Raw genomic sequence first — 21769 nt, 5'->3', positions numbered from 1 at the left:
AGTGAAAGCGCCACCGCAGTCCAGAATTGGTAGTACGGGTAGACCGATTATCGGCGCCGATATTCAGCATTTTGATGAACATTTTAAAGACTTATACAGCCGATAATAGATCCGTTAAAAAAAAAAAAAAGTGTACAGGGAACTAATTATTATTTTGTTTTATAGATGCTTCTAACCCTGTGCATGTTCTGTTTTTGTTTGAAATGAAAACTAAGATAAGTAAAAAATTTGGGGGAAAAAACAAAACTTTATTTACTGTAGCAAACAATAGGGAGCTATTTACTGAAGTTTTTGTTTAACTTTTGAAGACATGCTACCGCCCCTGGAAGATCCCTTAGATTTGTAAAACAGACGTTTATGATGTCTTAAGATTTTTTTTTTTCCCAGCTCCAATATTTTACAAACCCTAAATGTTGTTCAATAAACATATGCTTAAAATAAATAAATAGATGTTTCTATTTTCAAAAAATGTTTAGGCCAATATTTTCCCTTTTTAGTGAAAATGAATATCGGCTCCAAATATCGGTTATCGGCGTCCTTGACTACTAATAATTGGTATCCGTATCGGCCCTGAACACGCCCCGTATCGGCCTCTCTTAATTTAGTAGCCCAACGTTTGTTTGCATTCCCGATTTGTTTGACCTCTTTTTGGCTTCCACAAGCGAGTCCGGTTTCGTTGCACGTTCGACGTCGTGTTAACTCGACAAGAACTTGGCACGCTTCCAACACCGGAAGATTTGTTTTTCCCCGAGTTTAGCTCATCTCGTGAGTAACGGGGCCACGCTGCCATCCTTTTTCTGTCTTATTGTCATCTATAATTTGTCCCCCCCCCCCCCCCCCCCCGGCCTCAAAATCCAGCCAGTTGCCACAGTAATGCAAGCATTACATGTTTTTGCACTTGAATGGGCCTCATTCAGCGCCTCTTCATGTCCGCCATCTGCTAATTGCTTGTTTTTGTCCGGCGCCCTTTATGAGTGCGTAATTGAGTGTGACGAGAGCCCGGGGGGGGCGGCGTGGCGGCGGGCGGCGGCTTCAGTCGCTGTTTACCGAAAAGGAAACGACCACAAGATTTTCGGCCTTTTCGCTGCATGTGAGCTTTGTGTGCGCGTCGTCTGATCAAATTGAAGGAAAAGACTCGTAAGAGGGCCGCCGCTCAGACGCACTTCACAGTCGGAGGAAAACTTGTTTTGGGGCTTTAATGACGCCGTTAAACGCTTTCAGCCAAGTACAGTGCAAAAGAACTAAAAAAACAAGCTCTGCATTTGGTCGTGTTTGCGAGGAAACGCTGGTCAGAATTGAAATTTCAAAGCGGCCGCAATTGCTGGCGTGCGCCTGCCATGAAATATGCGCTCCGTATCGGGGACGCATGTTGCCTCCAGATGTTTGTTAGCACGTCGGACAAGCGGGGCCACGCCTTGTATCGCCCCCCCCCCCTTCCCCTAAAAAAAGTCGCGTCACACACACACGCGCGCGCACAAAAGTGAAAATAACGTCCAATGTTGTCATCCGCCATTTGTTTGAGGATAAAAACACTCGTTTTTTTTTTCTTTTCTTCCTGCTTTTGAATAATCCGCCAATCTATTGATTGTCGAAAGCCAGACGCAACACGACGACTTGATCATCTTATCCAGGGTCGGCGTGATGTCACCCGACGGCATCTCAATGAGAGACGCGCACTGATTTGTAACACATTCATGGACGAAGCGTCGTCATGATTTGTCCTTTTTTTTCCCGCCATCGTCCAGGACGAGCTGGACCTGACGGAGAAGCACAGGGAGGCCATGTTTGCGCTGCCCGCCGAGAAGAAGTGGCAGATCTACTGCAGCAAAAAGAAGGTAACGTTTGTTGCTTGTTTACATTTTCAATGTGCGTATCTTACAACTCATTTGTTGTCGTTCACTTGAAACGCATTCTATGAGCCAGTAGACTACAAAATGGCGGCAGCAAAATAAAGTGAGAGTTTAGAGAGAGAGAGGAAAAAAAAAACCTTTACTAGAAACGACCGAGCCTTTGGTTTGTTCGTGTCTCATTACTACCGATGCGTTCAAGGCGGCGCGTTTTTGCCAGTTTGCCCTCATTTACTCCTTTTCAATTGGAAACGCGACCACCCAAAAGTCGAACCCAGGCGACGCTTGGGAAGTGGAAATGGTGGCTTTTGTGGGATGCCGCATCAGGTTCCCAAATCTCGCCGCCGGTGCCGCACTCGCGTGCCCGCAGGCGCGTTCCCTCCTTGGCCGACCACAAAAACGCAGCCCTAAAAAAAAAAAATCCAGTCAAATACGCTCCGTGTTTGTTTGCGGAATGTGGAACATCAACTTTCCCTTTTCACTCGTCGCAAGCCGGAAAGCGCGTCCGCCTGTTCTCGCTGACATCGCGGCGAGCTTCCCGATGTTGTTGAAGGTGCGAGCGTGGAGGAAATCCTGTCTGCGCCAGCAGACGCTCGCGGGACTCCGAATTCGCTCAGCAGGGGGCGCCGCGCTTTTCAGCTGCTCGGCGTAAAATGGCCGTAATGTAAAAACAAACAAAAAACACTTTACAGTCATTTTAATAAGAGAAGTTTTTGTCAATTCCGAAATCGAATCTGAACGACTTCGGTGACGGAAGCTTCAATCCGGCCCGGCCTGGCGAGACCTCCGGACTTTTTTTCCTCTGGTCAAGCTGTCAAAACAAACGTTTTCCCAACGTGTATCTCGGTCGGCTTTCAACCTGTTTTGAATTAGAGATGACATCAGCGCGACCTCATCAGGGTTCTTTTCTCTTCATTTTCTCAGCCTTCACTAATCCCCGCGGCGGGGGGGGGGGGGGGGGCGGACGGGGTGGGGCGCCTTTCCATGCACGTCCCCCGTCAACGTACGCTTGTAAGGTGCGGCCGGCAGACGCTGACGCGTGGAAATGTTCAATTTGTGAAATTCTGCATGTGTCGATAAATTTACAACTCTGTTTCCGTCAACACGACGTCCTGAACGACCCCTCAGGAATCATGAAATTTAATCTTACCAAGCATGGGGCGTAAAAAATTTTTTTTTTCCCCCCATCATTTGTCTGCACAGGAAATTGGGTCAGAATTATTGCTCTCTAATGCCATTTTTTTATTTTTTTATTTTGGAATGTCTCGCCTACTTTCCTTCCGCAGACGAGCATACAAGTCAACCTGGGTTTAGCGCATGGCGACGTGTTCCACATCCTTCCTGCAAACGCTGGAAATCTGCCAAGACCATACGGTGGATTTCAAAAGTCAACACACCCCTGTTCAAATGCAAGGTGTCTTTTTGGGGGGCCGTGTAACAAAAGGTTCACCTTGGTTTAATTGGACACAGATTTCACAGAAACTGTCTTTTGAAGAGGGGGGGGGGTGTTAACTTTGGGATTTTTTTTTTTTAGTTCTCCACTCTTTTGAAGTAGGTCAGAGTTAAGTTGGCCTCTCGTGTGCGGTCTGCGTTATCTCATGCTGCGGTTTCATCTCAAGCAGCATCAGCTCATGGAAAAAGAATCCCACCGTTTTCTCCCGCGTCCCAGATAGTGGCCTCATTCGGGCGATACGCGCGCGGCCCAAAAATAACTCCACATGATGACACGTTTGGAAATCAAAAGGCGAGAGACGGCGGGCGGCGCTTGACGGCGGCGTTGGCGATCTGCTGCCGGGTGACGGAAGCGTCCGTAAAGCAGGGTCGGCTTCAAGCCAACGCGACAAATGCGTCACGCGAGACCAAAAGGCGTCCACGGCAAACAGGAAAGGACGGCTCGGCTTGCGCAGGTGCAGCTCGTCAGCGTTGGCCGCCTTTGGCCGGGACGGGACAAAAGAAAAGATCACAATCTTTGCGGCGCAAAAAACAAAAGCTTTGGTTGGTTGGTTTAGTGTTGAATTACCGGAACAAAACCAAATCAAACACTCGTTGGGTTTTCTTTCCATCCACCCATTTTTATTCCAAGTTTTCAAGAAATGCGAAAATAAAACTGAATGAAAACAGCAGAACTTCGAAAAAGGGCCCAAAATTTGCGCACAAAAAAAGTTTGGGCGCTTTTAAAGCGTATCGAAAAAAGGAAAATGCGAATTTTGGCTACGGAAACAGGTTTAGCAAAGACCGGATGTTACGTCACACGCACGTTTGTAATCCCAAAGCGATGTCAGACGATAAAGTAAGGCATGTTTGGAGGGGACAATGAAACAGAAATCGTTTTGGAATTAATTAAAGAAGTGAATATGAATGCGATCTTGGATAGAAACGCGACGGTTGATCAAGAATTGCAAAAGCAAACTCGTACGACGTCATCGCATGGCACAGACACTTCCTGGTTGTCTTCTTCTTTGAAATGACTGGTGGATCACATCTCTATGGTGCATAGCGCCACCTACAGCGGCGGAGTCCGCTCTCAATATTGGCAGAAGAAGAACAGATGGAAACGGGCAGAAGTCACGTCGGTTTAGCGCATTTTCAGTACATTTGCTATAAAAAAAAAAATCGAAACCTGACTAATATCAGGATGCTCCGCAGTCTCCAAAAGGCTGCAGTGCTCAGGTTTCTAATCGTCCTCAGTTTCCTCTCCGTACTGTGACGTCGTTGTTATTTCTTCCCAATTCAATTCCCGCCTCCAAAAGTCAATGTTAGCGGAAAACGCTCCCGACTTCTTCCACTAAGTGCAGAACGACATCATCATGTTGAAGGGCCGACCTCGCCAATAAAACATGAACTCCTGGAGTTGAGAAAAAAAAGAAGAAAAAACCCGTTCCCAAGTCTTCATCTGCTCATTAATGGACTCTCCCAGCGCCACTTGGCACCGCCGCCGAGCGGCTCGTAATGGCCTCCCTCGCTGTCACTTCCTCGTCGGCCGGCCAAGAAAAAGCTGGGCTTTTTTTCCGCGGGAGACGCTTTATGAAGTGCCGCCAATTAGCGTGCGGGGCCGCGGGTTTCATAGCGCGTGAGGTCGGATCTCACACACAGCAACCCCGGCTCAGGGTCAGAGTCAAGTCTCCTTCGTGTCGCCACTCCCGTCGTTTCAGCAATGTCATTTTTCAACGGTGAGATTAAAAGTCAGCAGGAAGCGGCGGCGTCCTCAATCCGCGCTTTGGACGTCGCTCCGCTAAATCCTTTGCTGATTTCCTCCGGCAGCTGCGCTTCCAGCTGTGGAACTTCTCAAAAGAAACTGGGCCGCCCGCTTAAGTGTGTCGCCCTACTTTTGGGGCCGCCTTCTTGGCCACGACTCCATCTTCATGCGCAATGAAACGATTCCATGTGGTCCAGAATCGCACCGGCCGCATAATCAAATGTCCTTTTGCTTGCGTTTTCCAGGAACAAGAAGAGAACAAGAGTGCGACCAGTTGGCCGGAATATTACATCGATCAGCTCAATTTGATGGCAGCTGTAAGTCAAAAATCGTGATTTCTTATTATTCCATTTTGGGAAATATGTTTTTCTTCGCTTTCTTGTTAAAGTGGAAGTCAACCTTACATATTTCTTGACAATCATATTTTATATGTGACATCACAAGTCTAAACATGATATTCTCATTGATATTCCATTTGTGGAATATGAGTTATGAAGCAAAATCCAGCCATTTTTATCCGTTTCAGCGGGCGGCCATTTTGCTTCATAACTCATATTCCACTAACGTTATATTGACTCATTTGCTCCCAAAAACATAGAAATATGTTTTAAGTGTCCCAAAGACGCATTTATACGTTTTTTTTTAATGCTAGGGCATACAAAGAAAACGGTTGAGGAAATGGTAGTTATTACAAAAACAGCCTGCAGGTGGCAGAAGAGTATAAGAGATCAACCAAGGCCCTGTTGAAAAAAAGCTCATTTACCCAAAGTTCTATACAGATTTGTGAATAATGATGAAACTTGGCTAAATTTTAATGCCAATTGCTGCAAAACTGAAACGGATAGAAATATTTTTTCTTTCTGATGAAAGAAAAGACTCTAATCTTTCTTTTGGTAGCTTCCATGTTTTTATAGCAATAGAACACAATATTCTGTGAGCCTTGCAAAATCAGTCCAAATCCAGTGAAACAGCCGGGAGCGAAGTGGGTTGCTTCAGTGAAAATGGCTGCGATACAGAATACCGTATTTAGACTAGCGGGGGTGCATAGAACAAATAAAGACAGCAAAAATGTGGTTGACTTTCCCTTTTTTAAGACGATGTGATATTTTTTCCGATTCTTGATTACAATTGCGTCATCGTAAAAAAAAATGGCGTCCCCATGTTTGTGGCACAGCGAAAGACACTCCTGGCCCTGGAGAAGGAGGACGAGGAGGAGCGGAACAAAACCATCGAGAGCTTGAAGACGGCCCTCAGGACTCAACCCATGAGGTGAAAACGCGTTTCCCGCTCGCTCACATTGACGCCAACTTCATTTTATGGCAAAATCGTGTTTTGGGGATGGCCGCAAAAAAGGTTCGTGACCCGCTTCATCGACATGGACGGCCTGACGTGCATCCTCAACTTCCTGAGGAGCATGGACTACGAGACCACCGAGTCGCCGATCCACACCTCGCTGATCGGCTGCATCAAGGCGCTGATGAACAACTCGCAGGGGCGCGCGCACGTGCTGTCGCACGGCGAGAGCATCAACATCATCGCCCAGAGTCTCGCCACGGACAACGTCAAGACCAAAGTGGCCGTGCTGGAGATCATGGGCGCCGTCTGCCTGGTGCCCGGCGGCCACAGGAAGATCCTGGAGGCCATGCTGCACTACCAGCGCTTCGCCTGCGAGAGGACGCGCTTTCAGGTGACGGCGGCGGCGACGACGACGACCGGCGCAAACTCGGGGGCCCGAGAAAGCGTTTGACACTTTTGCGTCCCCGCAGACGCTCATCAACGATCTGGACCGGAGCACGGGCCGCTACCGGGATGAGGTCAACATGAAGACGGCCATCATGTCCTTCATCAATGCCGTGCTGAGTCAAGGCGCGGGAGAGGTGACGGACCGTTTCGATCCCTTTTTGCTCGCGTCGCAAAATGCCTTTTTTTGTTGACACCATTTTTTGTGACATCAGACGAGTCTGGAGTTCCGCATCCACCTGCGCTACGAGTTTCTGATGCTGGGGATCCAACCGGTCATCGATAAGCTCCGTTCTCATGAGAACGCCACCTTGGACAGGTGAGTTCAAAAACGGCGACACTCGCGACGTTCCAATCGACGCCAGAATGACATTTCTGCAGAAAAAGCATCGCCGAGCTGAGACGTTCCAAATTCAACAATAGCGACGTACTAAGAATAAGAATAATAATAATAATGACGAGATGGCGATATGCTGATGTTCAACATTTGCGACCTTAGTGAATTTTGTGTTTTCTTCAGGGTTTGTGAAAGGTTGCAAAGATGCTCACAGACCATTTTTTTTACTCGTGTTCTGACAACTTGAAACATTTGACAAACTGAGGAAAACCCAAAATGGATTTTCTATAACAATTCCTCAACACCGTCTTTTTTTTTCTCCGCTCCCCGGCAGGCATTTGGACTACTTTGAGATGCTGCGGAACGACGACGAGCTGGCTCTGTCGAAGCGTTTTGAGTCGGTGAGCGAAGGGTCGGCACGTTCCTCCGGCGGCGCCGGCGCCGTCGCAGCGGGGACGGGCTGACTCGGGTCTTGTGTTTGCAGGTCCACATCGACACCAAAAGTGCCACCCAAGTGTTTGAGCTCATCCGCAAGAAGATGAACCACACCGACGCATACCCGCACTTTATGTCCGTCCTCCATCACTGCCTCCTCATGCCACGTACGTGTTAGCAAGCGCATGCTAGCTGGCGAGCGAGCACAAAATGCACGTCCACTCTTAAAACAACTCATCAAAACGAAACATTGTGCGTTCAAACACTAAAATGTTCGAACGAACCACATCGTTTTGTTAGCTTAATGCTAACATAAAATGCTAAACTTGATAGTAAACAACAGAACACGACTTGACTCAAACAAACAAACGCTGGATTTCCGCCGCGTGGTTTCAGGCCAAGCAAAAGTTGCACGAGTTGATTTGAGCTGCGATAAAGTCTGTTGCAGAATTCCACGCACGTGCGCGCTCCTCAAAGTCGGACGGCGCTCGGATGCTTTTTCCACGATGTGGGCACACGTCCAAGCTTAACACTCGCCTGGCATCAAACATCTGCACCCGTCGTGAACGTTTGGCTTTTTGGAAGTTTGTGTACACGTGCATCGCAACTTCATGCATTGCAGGAGTCAAAAAGTCAAACTGGTGCATAATTTAACATTTTATCATTTGTATGCTTGCAGCTGACAAAAATCTCAAATTCAGTTAAAAAAAAAAAAAAAAGACGGGTGTCAAAATGATTAAATTAATTTTAAGTTCCTTCCTTGGAAAGCTTGTACTGAGGGAATTCCAGTCAAACTTGATCAGTAATAATGACGCATATTTGTGGAGACTGGGGTCAAGTTGTATTTGACAAATACATTTTTTTTAACTTCATGTTAAAGATTAGATAGCTCGTAATATGAAAAGGAAAATGCACCGAGCTGTCACCCACGTCTTACAAATGCAATTATGCCATCTAGTGGCAGAAAAATGACCAACACAAATTAATATCACACTAATATTACTCTTTTATCGGTTTTGAAATATTGGTTAGCAGTCTCCTTGACGACTAATATTCAGTATTGGCCTTGAAAAAAACATATTGGTCGATCACTAATATATATCCCATGATGCAATGCGCCCGTAAAGAAAAATCATTTTATTTTTTTTATTATTATTATTAGTATTTTTTAAGAGCTCAGTATTGTTCATTCGGAAATGTCATCATCATTGCTCTTTATTTTTTATTTTTATTTTTATTTTTTTATTTTTTTTTTTTGTGTGTGTGTGTGTGTGGGTGAGTATTTGTTAGCTCACCAAAAAACCTATTAGAAAAAATCTCATACCGTTCACCTAAACCAAACACCACAAAAATCATTTTCCGTTCGCCGGTTCGATTTTTGGCAAGAGGCGCATCTTGACATTCAAATATGACGCAACGTCCCCTCATGACGACACGGTTGTTTTGTTTTTTTTCAAACTGGCCTTTTGTGGCGTTTGTGCGCACGCAGACAAGCGGAGCGGCAACACGGTGCAGTACTGGCTGCTGCTGGACCGCATCGTCCAGCAGATGGTGCTGCAGAACGACAAGGGCCACGATCCCGACGTCGCGCCGCTGGAGAACTTCAACGTGAAAAACGTCGTGCGCATGTGAGAGCGCTCAACTCAAATCTCACATTGAAAAAAAAAACACAAAAAAACGACGCGGTCTCGTTCAGGTTGGTCAACGAGAACGAAGTGAAGCAGTGGAAGGAGCAGGCGGAAAAGATGCGAAAAGGTGAGTGGGGCCGGCGCGAGCGCGGGCGCGAGAGCGCCGGCCGGCGACGCCGCTCAACCCCGCCCACTTTCCCGCCCAGAGCACCACGAGCTGCAGCAGAAGTTGGAGAAGAAGGAGCGCGAGTGCGACGCCAAGACGCAGGAGAAGGACGACATGATGCAGACGCTCAACAAGATGAAGGAGAAGCTGGAGAAGGAAAGCGGCGAGCACAAGAACGTCAAGCAGCACGTGGCCGAGCTCACCGCGCGGCTGCATCAGCTCGGCACCGTACGTCAACGAAAGCCGCGTCAAAATGATTGCGTTCGCACCCGACCGCTTACTTGGAAAGATTCAAGTCGTGATGCAGCAGACAAAAATGTTGTTTGTGGAAACCGGGGTCAACTTGTATTTGACCATTTTGAAAATGTCTTCACGCTTAAGATTAGAGAGCTCGTAAGGTGAAAAGAAAAATGCAGTTATGCCATCTAGTGGCAAAATATGACCAACACAAATCAATATCGCACTCGTCTTTAATCTCAAATTAAACTTTAGGTATGATTATGAAATCGCTATCAATATTTCTGAGAGTTTAACATTTTTGTCTGCTTTTATGTTAACAAGAGTACGAAAGCGTAGAAACCAAATATTTAATTGTACATTTAGAACAGATATAACATTTGCGATTAATCGCGAGTTTACTAAAAAAAAAAAAAAACTTTTCTACGACACTCATTTATTTCGACGCGTCCATACGAACGTGATGACAATATTCTGTCTTGATTCATCACGAGTTAACTCTTGAAGTGATGCGATTAATTACGATAAAAAACAATTCATCGCCTGATAACCCAATTAACGATATTCCCTCTGCAGAGGCAAGCCAGCGTGGTTCCCGGCGGGCCCCCCGTGGCCCCCGGCGGCCCCGTGCCACCCTCGCCTGTCCTCGCCTTTTCCGGGCTGTGCCCGCCTCCTCCCCCGCCGCCGGGCGGCGCGATGCCTCCCCCGCCGCCTCCCCCGCCGGGCGGCCCCCCGCCCCCGCCGGGACGCCCGCCCCTGGGCGGTGGCATCCCCCCGCCGCCCGGGGCCCCGCTGGGACCCTCGCTGCAGAAGAAGAACATCCCACAGCCGGGCAACCCGCTGAAATCCTTCAACTGGTGCAAGTTGTCCGAGGTGAGCGCGGCGGCGGCGGCGTTTTTGTCGACGCGCATTTGCCAGCGACGCGCAACACGTGTTTTGTTTTGCCGCTCAGAACAAACTGGAAGGCACCGTTTGGATGGAGGTGGACGACGCCAGGGTTTTCAAAATTCTGGATCTGGACGACATCGAAAAGACCTTCTCGGCCTATCAGAGACAGCAGGTACTCGTGCCGGCGCGCCAAAAAAAAAACCTCCCAGTGGTATTTGTGGAACGGAAACACGCATGATTTTTCATTTTGTCGGCGAGGAATGCGCACGTTGCATTTTGTACACGTTTGCGCAGCGGCCGTCACGCACACTCACGCCATTGCGTCCAAAGCAGCTTTTCATATTGTGTGTGCGTGCGCTGTTGTTTTTTTAACGGGCTGCCGCCGCGTAACTAATGACTGCTTCTACGTCTTCCTTTTGCTTCCCGGCTGCACTTTAGGACTTCTTTACGATCAATAACAGCAAACAGGTGAGTGAGCGAGCAACAACGCCGTCCGGAACGTTGTTGCTCTTTTATGGCACTTTTTTTACACACTTGCCGGTTTATTAGGCACACCTCATGCTTGCCTTTATGTGTCGCGAGCGTCTGCGGAGTACAAAAATGCAACCTCCAGTAATGAGCAGTTCAAAATTGAAAAGCACACGGAGGGGGGACGTGAATCCCTCAGAGGTGTTCCTAATATATTGGCAAGTTTTATGTAAGTTTCATTTCCTTCATCGATTCCATTTCCATTCACAAGAATTCAATTCGATATCGATTAATTATGGAACATCAATTCTTCTCAACTCATTTGCTCCAAAAAAACATATAAATACGTCCTACTTTAAATGTTTTGAGAAGAAATGGTAGTTATTACACAAACGGCCAGCAGGTGGCAGCAGAGCCAAAAGAGATCAACCAGGGCCATGTTGAAAAAAAAGAGCTAATTTTCCCACAGTTCTAAACAGATTTGTGAATGATGATGAAACTTAGCTATATTTTAATGCTAATTGCTGCAAAGCGCAACGTTTTTTTTTCCTGATGAAAGAAGAGACTCTCATCTTTCTTTTGGTAGCTTCCATGTTTTGATAGCAATAGAACAGAATATCCAGTATAACGGCCGGCCGGGAGTGAAGGGGATTGCTTCAGTCCAAATGGCTGCGAGTGAATGAGTTAATATATATTATAATCAGAAGGATGAAATGAAACTATTTTCATCATTCTAATTCAATAATTGCAAATACAAATGAAACCGATTCTGAATTGTCTTCAAGCGCAATCAGTCGGATCTTTCATAGATGTAAGAAAATTCATGTGAGCAGTTAAACGTCAAGAAAACACAAAGATGCCTTTAAAATTCTATTTCATGCTGAATTTAAGGAGATATTAAAATAATGGATTCAATTTGATATCGATTTTTTCTTTTTTCTTTTTATAGCCCAGCCCTAGTTTGACGCGTTTCGTCCTTTGAGGTCCACTTTCTTGCCTTGACCTTTTCCTGTGTGACCTTTTGTGCGCGTCAGCTGTTTTGCCCGCCGTGCGTCTCTTGCGCACGTTTGCGCGAGAGACGGCGCGTAACCCAAGCGGGCCCGCTAAGCGCCGATCACGTTTGCCCGGCAGAAAGAGTCCGACGACGACACGCTGGGCTCCAAGAAGGTGAAGGAGCTGTCGGTGATCGACGGCCGGCGAGCGCAGAACTGCAACATCCTCCTGTCCAGGTTCGAGCCGGCCCCGTTAGCACAATGCGACATGCGGCGTGGTGGCCTCACGATGAGCGTTGCCGCCGCAGGCTGAAGTTGTCCAACGAGGAGATCAAGAGGGCCATCCTCACCATGGACGAACAGGAGGACCTTCCCAAAGACATGCTGGAGCAGGTGCCGGCAATATCCTCGACGCCCGTCGGCTTGTTTTGCTCGCCCGCCCGTGAAACGCAACAACTGACTGCGTGGTTTTGCTAGCTGCTGAAATTTGTGCCGGAGAAGAGCGACGTGGACCTCCTGGAGGAGCACAAGCACGAGTTGGACCGCATGGCCAAACCCGACCGCTTCCTCTATGAGATGAGCAGGTGCGACTTGCGCGCTTGGGATGGGGGCGGGGCCAACTGTTGCGCTCAAGACATTATTTGCGACATCGTTTATTTGAACAGTTCCTGCTATTTCTTCAATTGTTTTAGTTCATCAAAATCCATTATTTGAGTATATTTTTATCATTAAAATTGTTTTATTATTTAACAGTTATTTGGTTAAAATTATAAATTTTTGTATATTTTTATCATTAAAATTGTTTTATTATTTAACAGTTATTTGGTTACAATTATACATTTTTGTATATTTTTATCATTACAAAAATAGAATTAACCAGTTACAATTGTTTGAGTATATTTTTATTATTTAAAAAATTTTTTTTTTATAAATAACCAGTTATTTGGTTACAATTATTTATTTGAGTATATTTAAAAATAAAAATAAAAATAAAAAAATCAATTAACAAATTCACCAGAAAAATGAATAGAAAATATTCTATGTATTTTAATGAACAAACTTTAGGGTAAAGGATTTTGGTAAAGATTTTTGTTGATTCCTTTTTTCTCAATCACGATTTGCACTCTCAGCGAAACGATGGCCGCCCGCCGTCCCCCACAAATAAGCGGAGGCCGTAATATAATAATTCCAGTCTAGTAAACAAAGTCAAGCTGTCGTGCTTTTAAGTTTCTTCTTTGTTTTGTTGTCATTTGATGACCCGTTTGGATTCTGCCCGACCAGAATCAACCACTACCAGCAGAGACTGCAGTCTTTGTACTTCAAAAAGAAGTTTGCCGAGAGGATAGCCGAGATCAAGCCCAAAGTGGAAGGTGAGCCGCCGCCGCTAACCGCCGCTAACCGCCGCCAACCGCCTTCCGTCCGGCGCGCGAACGAGGACGAGACTTTGACGTGATTTGTGTCGCCGCCGGCAGCGCTGACGGCGGCTTCCAAAGAGGTTTTGCACAGCCGGAACCTGAAGCAGCTCCTGGAGGTGGTGCTGGCTTTCGGCAACTACATGAACAAGGGCCAGCGCGGGAACGCTTACGGCTTTAAAGTGTCCTCGCTCAACAAGATCGCAGACACCAAATCCAGCATCGACAAGTAAGAGTGACGCAATCCAACGAGAGAGAGAGAGACCGATATGTTGTTGTTGTTTTTTTTTCACCGATACCGATTATTAGTCGTCAAGGAGGCCGATAAGCGATATTTGAAGCCGATACTTTTGACGACGAGAATGTAAATTGAAGCGAATGTAAGCGTGAACGCGTCCCGACAGGAACATCAACCTCCTGCACTACCTGATCACCATCCTGGAGACGAAATACCCCAAAGTGCTCAAGTTTCACGCGGACCTGCCGAGCGTCCCGGAAGCCGCCAAAGTCAAGTAGGTCGGACCCCTCGGGAAAAAAAGCCGGCCGGAGCGACGCCACTGAAACCTTTTCTCGCTCTTCCCAGCATGACCGAGCTGGAGAAAGACATCGGCAACATGCGCAGCGGCCTGAAAAGCGTGGAGAGCGTACGTGGGCCGCGCACGTTCCGGTCCCGCTCGGGCACCAGAACTAACACTTTGCTTTTGCTTTTGGTTCTGTTCGGGCCGGACACGGCAGGAGTTGGACTACCAGAAGAAGCGAGCGCAGGAGCTGGGTGACAAGTTTGTGTCCGTGGTGAGCCAGTTCGTCACCGTGGCCAGCTTCAGCTTCTCCGATGTGGAGGACTCGCTGACCGAGGCCAAAGACTTGGTGAGACACGCCCGCTTTATTGCACTCCACAATAGGGTTGCTCGATGAAGACAAATATGAATCACAATTCGTTTGGTAATAGTTGAAATCATGTTTTTTTTTTTTGATGCAAAACAAGAAAATGTTTAAAGCATAAAAAACATTAAGACAAATACATTTATGGAAACCAAACTAAATGTATCAAATTATTATTATTTTTTTATTTAAAAAAATTGCAAATATATACATTTAATCAACTCAAAATTTGTTTTTAAATAATCGTTTATTTTTGTCTACGATTATGCCAATTTTTGTAATTGTGGAAATTGTAATTGAATTTCAATTAATTGCACAAAAACAGCATAATCATAAAAAATATATATTATTAATACTAATTTATATATTTGCAACATTTTCATTATTTAAATTTAAAATAACACATTTAAAACATATTGTTTCATCAAAAAAATGCTTAAGCATTTTATTGTTTTGTACCAAAAAAATAAATGATTTCAATGATTATTAATTGTAATATTTTCTTCATCGAGCGGCCTTAAGAGCAGTTGTTGTGCTCCACAGTGTTGCCAAGTCATAGAATAATATCACTTCAATTGAATGTGAAATAGAGAAATGGAAATACATTTTTCGGGTATGTAATCATAAATAAATGCTAAAGCAGCGCGAGGATCTTTGCCCCAAAATGGAAGCCGACGAAACGCAACCCACAGCAGATCTGGATGACAAATGAAGAAAACGGCAGTTGTTCGAGCTCCACGATGAGAACCCCGACTTTCGCAACTGTGAGGCAGACGCCTGAACCACTAGGCCAGCATGCTGCCCCAACACGTGCCGCAGCGAGATGACATTTATTTGGAAAAGTGTGATGTGAAAGTGCCCTCCATTCATTCGGACGGAAAAGTGGCGCTGATGATATTCAATGGAAAAAATGCACACACACAAAAAAATCACTCAATAGCGCCACCTAGGCATGCAGTACCCTCCATTCATTTACATGGAAAAGTGGAACTACGATTTATAACCCTTAGCATAATTGCCATGGATATATTTGCAATGTACAGTCTGGGGTGGGATTCGAACCCGCGACCTCCTGGCTACGGGACAAGGCAATTTACCAAATGCGCCCTGAGCAGTATAAGACGGCTGGTGAAAAGTGGGACTTTCAAAATGTCAGTCCCATTGAAAATGGATGGCAAAAGGTTGATGTTTAACGTTAAATTGTGCGATGACGATTAATTACCCGCAAGGCGTTTAAATTTTGAAGCACGTTGAACGGTGTAAATCGCTCGTCCGTTAGCTTGCGCGTCTTTGATGCTATTGGAGGCCGGGCGCCATCTGGATGCGCTTCTCGCCGGCCTGCTGTGAAAAGTCGCCGGCAGACACGCGGTCGCCGCTCCGGCTTGTAATCAGTAGCCGGTCAAGCTGCGGGTGCGCGCCGGCTTCAAAGCGCCAAAGAACTCCGCCCCTAAACTGTAAAACGCTGGCCCCGCCGCTGGGTGGGCTGATCCCCCCCCACCCCCCCAGGGCTGAGCAGTGAGCGCCCCCTCCTCGCCTTTCCTCCCGCAGTTCGTGAAGGCCGTAAAGCACTTTGGCGAGGACGCCGGCAAGATGCAACCCGACGAGTTCTTCGGCATCTTCGACCAGTTCCTGCAGTCGTTCGGCGAAGCGCAGCAGGAGAACGAGAACATGCGGCGGCGCAAGGAGGAAGAGGAGCGCAGGGCCAAAATGGAGGCTCAGGTAACGCCGCGGGCCGTCTCGGGTTTTCTCTGTGCAATTCAGCGAAATTCAATTACAATTGCAATTAGTGCGCTTCACAATTTATGCAAAAATCCGCATAATTACCCCCCCCCCCAAAAAAAGAGTATTACTACTAATTTTGAGTTGAGTTGTTTAAATTTATACGTTTGTACCTTTTTTAGAATTTTAAAATAAATAATTTAATACATTTTGTTTCATCCAAAAGGAACTTGCATAATTAAAAAAAAAAGATATAAAATACATATCCAGAAAATTAAATACCATAAAATAGAAGAAAACTGAATAAATAAGATATGAAAAAACGCAAATAATAGCAAATAAAAATCTAATAAAATAAATGATAATACCATAAAAGAAACAAAAAAGTGTTAACGAATTTTATTTGTCTTAATCATTTTAAACATTGTCTTTTTTGTACCCAAAAAATAAATAATCGTGATTAATATTTTCTTCATAATTTAGCAGCCCCTAATTGTGACATCTAAGTAGAATATAATGTAAAACTCTCTGGACCTAGTATAGAGCCTTGCGGAACATCACCAGTCTCTATCAACAGTGCTGTCACTAACAAATATTTTTAGAATCGATTAATCTATCAATCATTCAATTGACAAATCTAATTCATTAAAATTTTGCATTAAAGTGTATTACAAAAGCATTTTCCCAGATTTCTGTTTTTATCATTTGAATTTAACGCGTCGACGGGACGTGCTGTTAAGAAATGTTTTTACACAATGAGGATGTTGAAAGTGTTGACGGCTTTGTAACGGAATGGACGACGAATAATTAATATCAGAGGATTTGGACCATTTTAATTGATTACATTGTTCCAAACTGTTACTCTATTATTAAAATGGTTGTCAATAAATGCGATAATCGATTACTTGTCGATTTAAGCCGTTAATTTTGATTGCTCTACTGCCAATGAAAATCTGTCAGAAGGTTGCAAGTTTTCTGCTGTAACTGTAATTGTGGCATCTATGTCGAATATAATGTAACCATTTCTGGACCTCGTATAGAACCTTGTGGAACACCACTAGTAACGACCAACACTTCCAATGCGATGAGTACGTTTACATTTTTTTCTGGTATTTTGTTGCAGCTGAAAGAGCAGCGCGAGAAGGAGCGCAAGGCGCGCAAGGCCAAGGCCAACGGCGAGGACGACGGCGGCGAGTTTGACGACCTGGTGTCGGCGCTGCGCTCGGGCGAGGTGTTCGATAAGGACCTGTCCAAGATGAAACGCAACCGCAAGCGCATCAACAGCCAGAACTCTGACGGCGGCCGCGAACGGCCCGTCACCAAGCTCAACTTTTAGCCACGCCCCCAGGCAGCTTTTTTTCTTTCAAGTTTGTTTCACTTCCTGGATGGACTTGCGACGTTCCCGCGCGTGAACCTTTTATGATTTAACGGAAACGCCGTTTGACAGGATCTGCCGAGTTCAGGTTTTGTTTGTTTTTTTTACGTTTGATTCCTTCCTCCCAACAGGACGAAGATTCCCCTCAAAGACGGTAAAAGCGGGGGCGCCATTTTGTACAAAGTGATGAGTGGAAACTCGAGCCGGACGTTTCCCCTCGTCAGAGCTTTAAGTGCGAGCAAAAGTAGCTGAGAAGCAGCTTCTTGGTTTTTTTTTAAACAATTTGGCACGTGTGCAGCGTTTCTATCTGCAATATCAGATCACAATTTGTTAAGAGCGGGCCTTAACTCCTTCTCATTTTGAAGTCGTCGGTACTTTCCGGGCCTGCCTGACGCGTTCGAGCAATTTTCAGCGTGGACGTTTATGTCGTCGATGACATATAATGGTACATGTGCATAAAAATAAAAAAAAGAAGAAAAAAAAAAGGTTGCGTGCTTGTTACCTTGCACATATAAAGCTGTAGTTACGATGCTAAGATGTTATTAAAAACATACCCAACCAAAGCAATAATTGTAGTTTTATTCCTTGAATAGACTTTTTTTTTTTTAAATCGTCTCCCCAAACCCTCAAAATCCAAAGTCAGAAGATAATATTTAGTGTAGACTGAATGTGATAACTTACTGATTTTTCTCGAATTCTATACTGTTGAATATTCAAATCTAATTTGCATACGAATGTTGAAATGTCGGGCCAATGAAAACGCGAATGTTGCCAAATTGTGATCCGGAGCAGAATTGAAACGGAATCAAATGCAAAGTGTCACGTGAGGCTCACTTGAGCAGGAAGCCGTCCTTCAGCCGGTCGTCCGCCTCCTGCACAAAACGCGCCGTTCCCGTGTAAAAGGCTCTGCCCGCCACCTCCACCACCACCGCCGCGAAGTCGCCGCACGCGCTCTCCTGCGCGCGTTGGAGGACAACGGAAGAAAGAAAGAAATGCTCAAGTACGAGGCAACAGCCCGAACAATCGGAACTGTCCGGATTTTACGACATTTTCAGCTTGTTTGAAGCCATTTTAGGATGTCGTCGTCACAATGTCATGTTTAGTATTATTATTATTATTGTATTCAGATGAGTCTTTTACTGCTTCACGTTTTGGTGTCATTCTTTCGAAAACTAAAATGTGACATGAAATCACTCTGTTTAAAATGTCCAGAAAACGAAGAGTAAAAAAAAAAGTCAAATTTAGAAATAATGAATGTTGTTTTTAAATTGTCCAAAGATCGCTACGATGGAGCCAAAAGGTAGAATTTTATGTAAACACGACATTATGGATATTTTTCAAGCGATTTAAAGTGGAAGTCAACCGTAAACATTTCTTGACCTCACGAGTCTAAACATGACATTCTGATTCATATTGCATTTGTGGAATATGAATTATCCATCTCGGGGGGGCGGCCATTTTGCCACTTGCTGTCGACTGAACATGACATCGCGGTTGCTCAGGCCAATCGACCAATCGCAGCTCACCTGTTTTCTGAAGCTGCGCTGTGATTGGCTGTTAACTAAGACCTGAGCAACTGTGATGTCATAATCAGGGCCGCCTTCTGATATTGATTAAAATCTGCTCGATTTTACTGCGAAGCTGGAAATGACAAAAATCCCAAAGTTGCTCGTGGCGCGGCCTCCGAGGGTTCGGCAGATACCTCCACAGCTGTTCCGGTGAACTGCGACCCCGTGGCCCCGCTCTGGAACGTCCTGGGCTGCTTCAACCGGATGTGACCTTTGTGGTACTGGAGGGCCACTCGCGCCGTCACGCCGGATCCGGTGGGGCTGCGGTCCACCTGCAAGCCGGTCAAAGTTAAGTATCATTCGATCGGCGTTCGGGTCCCGACGCGGGATGACGTCGACCACTCGTGTGTTGTTAGGCCACCTGAGCGTCGGCGAACACGCAAACGTTGGCGGTGGCGTCGTGGGAGAATTGATCTTTGCCGTCGGTGAGGATGGTGCCGTACAGGAAGGCCAGGTCGTCGCTCGCCGGGTGGTGCAGCTTCACCTGGCAGGAGGAACAAGCAACTTTGAACTGGGGTACGTCCTTTTTACGCTCGTTTGACTTTCATGACGCCGATAGCTTGACTTGTAAGTGTCCAACTTCCACCAGCGTACAAGATGCACAATGAATCAATATTTTCATTTTAAATGCGGGCTGGGCTGTGTTCTCAAACAGTGGTCAGCCAACCACCAGGGGGCGAACACATTTGAAGGTTCCATTCAAAACTGACTCCGTGATGAAAATATCGGAGGTGATCATTGTGTCCGTGGTCCGATGGTGCGGCCGTGCAATCAAGCGTACCTGCGCTTTGACGGCGTCGGTGACGGCGGCGGCGGCGTCCACCAAATCTCGGGTCCGGGACTTGCTCACATCCAGACCGAAGCGCTGCGCGTCCACAAAGGCGTAAAAGGCTCCACCGTAGCTGATGTCCACCGTCACGTCGCCAAAACCTTCCACCGACACCTTCACGTCTGCCGGCAAAAAAAAAAAAAAGCACTTACAGGTCTAACACTTTCATTTAATTCAATACAACTGCACTTTAATACATTGTAAATAATATATTTTTTTTTTATATAAAATGCCAAATGTGTATTATCAAGTCCTGTCATGTTCGATTCATTTTTTTCCACAAAAATTTGGTTCGGTAATTCAGATTTATTTCTTATATGGTAATTGTTGAATTTACCGGTTGTGAATTATGAAACAATAATAGAAAAAAAAGTCAAATAAACATTTAACCATTTCATTAATGTATTAATAATTCTTATTCAATTCAGTGTAAATATGACATTAAAAATGAGGGAAGAAAAAAAAAATCATCACTCACCCGTGGCGAAGACGAACGCCGGCACACTGAGGAACCTGACGGCGCCCGTCTTGCCGTCAGCGTACTCCACGAAGGCCCGGACCAGCCCGCACGGGCAGTGGATGTTGACGGGCGTCTCGGGCGAACGCAGCTCTGTGACCAGGCCGTAGTCGACGGCGAAGCGCCCCAGGGCTATGACGGCGTGGCCGCACATGGTGCTGTAGCCCTCGTTATGCATGAACAGGACACCCAGGTGGGCGTCGGGCAGCTCGCTGGCCACCAGCAAGGCGCCGTACATGTCGCAGTGGCCGCGCGGCTCCAGCATCAGCGCCCGGCGCAGGCGGTCCAGGTGCTCGCGCACGTAACGTCGCTTGGACAGCAAGGTGTGGCCTTTGACCTCCGGGTAGCCGCTCACGATGATGCGGAGGGGCTCGCCGCCCGTGTGCATGTCCACCACCGACACCATGGCGCCCTCATGAGGCGGGAGCTGCACGTCCATCGATGCCCTGAGGAGCAAATATGACATTTAGCATTTGACATCCATTTTATTAGCGGAGATTAATTTACTGTTTGTTTGTTATCAAATATATGTGAAGAGGACCTTGGAAAAAATATTTTCATGTTAATTCGCAATATTGAAGAAGAAAATCGCAATTACATTACTTTTCAACATCATTCAGCCCTATAAGGGACTGAGGCTCGCCTTGCCCACATGTGAGTACATTAAGGTGGCTTCGTTGATTTTTTTCTTCTTTCACTTCGCTCGAGCAGTGTCAAAATCGAATCCTGTTTGTACTCCTATTAAAGCTCGGGACACAAAGCAAAAAAAAAATGTGACAAAGTGACGGCTTGTAACTCAACTGAGACACTTGTAAGTTTATTTTTTTAATCTATTTATTTATATTCTATTGCACTTTTACTGACATTGTTTGTAGTTCAGGGACAGGACTTGAAAATATCCAATTTTATATTAGTCAAACTTAATTAGTTTTTAATATCTACTACATAAAGTAAATAGACATATAGTTAGTTACATGTTTACATTTAAATTTTCAAAACACTTTAACACTAAGAAAAAATGCAATAAATGAACGTAGAAACATAAATAGGGGGGGCGGGGCTCCATTGGAATTTTACAGTCGTGTTTTTACGAGTAATAAAAGTGAAATAACATAACAAATAATAAATGAAATATGAATTTAATAGGTTAGGATCGGAGGTTGTTTTAATGGCGAAAACATTTCAATCGTGTGAAAACAAGCCCAGTTCATCTCCACCTCTTTTATGACTCATTTTATTGACGCTATTTTGTTTGCTTTAACGCCTGCTTTCTTCGGACATTTCACATCGGAATGACGCTTTCGACTGCACGCAACTAAACAAACAAGCTCAATTAAGTCTTAAGCAAGAATTCAAGAATGAAAAGTTAAAATGTTCCCATTTACCAACGCGAGTTCGCTTGAGTGCTTTTTCTTCTTCGTTGGTTTCTGCCACTGTGGCGGTTGGGACGTCAATTTGGAGGCGCATTTCTGCCACCCAGCGGCTTCGGGCAATATGACAACAAGATGTCAACAACATAAAAAAAAATGTGCA

The 21769-nt window shown here is 45.6% G+C and overlaps 2 protein-coding genes across 10 annotated transcripts in view; one reads left to right on the top strand and one right to left on the bottom strand.

Annotated features, from left to right (window-relative positions):
* Positions 1 to 19882, top strand: part of daam1b (dishevelled associated activator of morphogenesis 1b) — a 43122-nt gene extending 23240 nt beyond the window's left edge. For 4 of the 6 annotated variants that reach the window (XM_086060963.1, XM_086060964.1, XM_086060966.1 and 1 more), the window contains exons 3-26: positions 1746 to 1835; positions 5289 to 5360; positions 6218 to 6312; positions 6397 to 6730; positions 6810 to 6920; positions 6999 to 7102; positions 7455 to 7521; positions 7605 to 7722; positions 9045 to 9183; positions 9252 to 9310; positions 9390 to 9577; positions 10163 to 10459; positions 10539 to 10646; positions 10913 to 10942; positions 12074 to 12171; positions 12243 to 12327; positions 12412 to 12518; positions 13216 to 13304; positions 13407 to 13575; positions 13751 to 13858; positions 13930 to 13990; positions 14082 to 14213; positions 15777 to 15947; positions 17071 to 19881. In XM_086060963.1, coding sequence (XP_085917089.1) covers positions 1746 to 1835; positions 5289 to 5360; positions 6218 to 6312; positions 6397 to 6730; positions 6810 to 6920; positions 6999 to 7102; positions 7455 to 7521; positions 7605 to 7722; positions 9045 to 9183; positions 9252 to 9310; positions 9390 to 9577; positions 10163 to 10459; positions 10539 to 10646; positions 10913 to 10942; positions 12074 to 12171; positions 12243 to 12327; positions 12412 to 12518; positions 13216 to 13304; positions 13407 to 13575; positions 13751 to 13858; positions 13930 to 13990; positions 14082 to 14213; positions 15777 to 15947; positions 17071 to 17283 — 3045 coding nt within the window. In that variant the 3' untranslated portion in view covers positions 17284 to 19881. Of the gene's footprint in view, positions 1 to 1745; positions 1836 to 5288; positions 5361 to 6217; positions 6313 to 6396; positions 6731 to 6809; positions 6921 to 6998; positions 7103 to 7454; positions 7522 to 7604; positions 7723 to 9044; positions 9184 to 9251; positions 9311 to 9389; positions 9578 to 10162; positions 10460 to 10538; positions 10647 to 10912; positions 10943 to 12073; positions 12172 to 12242; positions 12328 to 12411; positions 12519 to 13215; positions 13305 to 13406; positions 13576 to 13750; positions 13859 to 13929; positions 13991 to 14081; positions 14214 to 15776; positions 15948 to 17070 lie in introns of all 6 variants that reach the window. The other 2 variants (XR_015090788.1, XM_086060967.1) reach the window with 2 other exon arrangements.
* l3hypdh (trans-L-3-hydroxyproline dehydratase) lies at positions 1861 to 21670 on the bottom strand. Of its 4 annotated transcripts, none has more exons than XM_086060970.1 (7): positions 21622 to 21670; positions 20198 to 20682; positions 19672 to 19841; positions 19252 to 19374; positions 19025 to 19162; positions 18157 to 18278; positions 1861 to 2254 (listed from the first exon to the last, which is right to left on the bottom strand). In XM_086060970.1, the coding sequence occupies exons 2-7, from the start codon at positions 20673 to 20675 to the stop codon at positions 2089 to 2091; spliced, it is 1197 nt and encodes a 398-aa protein (XP_085917096.1). In that variant the 5' UTR covers positions 20676 to 20682; positions 21622 to 21670; the 3' UTR covers positions 1861 to 2088. The 4 variants fall into 4 exon arrangements, with proteins under 4 accessions (XP_085917096.1, XP_085917099.1, XP_085917097.1 ...); XM_086060973.1 differs by lacking the exon at positions 1861 to 2254 and adding an exon at positions 2468 to 2486; XM_086060971.1 differs by lacking the exon at positions 1861 to 2254 and adding an exon at positions 3960 to 5274.
* Between the last annotated feature and the right edge of the window lie 99 nt (positions 21671 to 21769).

Source organism: Leptonotus elevatus, chromosome 18 (genome assembly GCF_054856555.1).
Source record: "Leptonotus elevatus isolate MCC_2025b chromosome 18, RoL_Lele_1.0, whole genome shotgun sequence".
Classification (NCBI taxonomy): domain Eukaryota; kingdom Metazoa; phylum Chordata; class Actinopteri; order Syngnathiformes; family Syngnathidae; genus Leptonotus; species Leptonotus elevatus.
The sequence above is the reverse complement of the archived record's forward strand: the minus strand, read 5'-3'. Positions and strand labels throughout refer to the sequence as shown.

Coding starts and splice junctions, on each gene's coding strand:
- l3hypdh (XM_086060970.1), bottom strand. CDS start 20,675: ATGGACGTGCAGCTCCCGCCTCATGAGGGCGCCATGGTGTCGGTGGTG. Junction 19,163..19,251: donor GCGTGTTCGCCGACGCTCAG/GTGGCCTAACAA, acceptor ACCGGCTTGCAG/GTGGACCGCAGCCCCACCGG. Junction 2,255..18,156: donor AAGGACGGCTTCCTGCTCAA/GTGAGCCTCACG, acceptor TTTTTTTTTTAG/GGCTGCGTTTTTGTGGTCGG.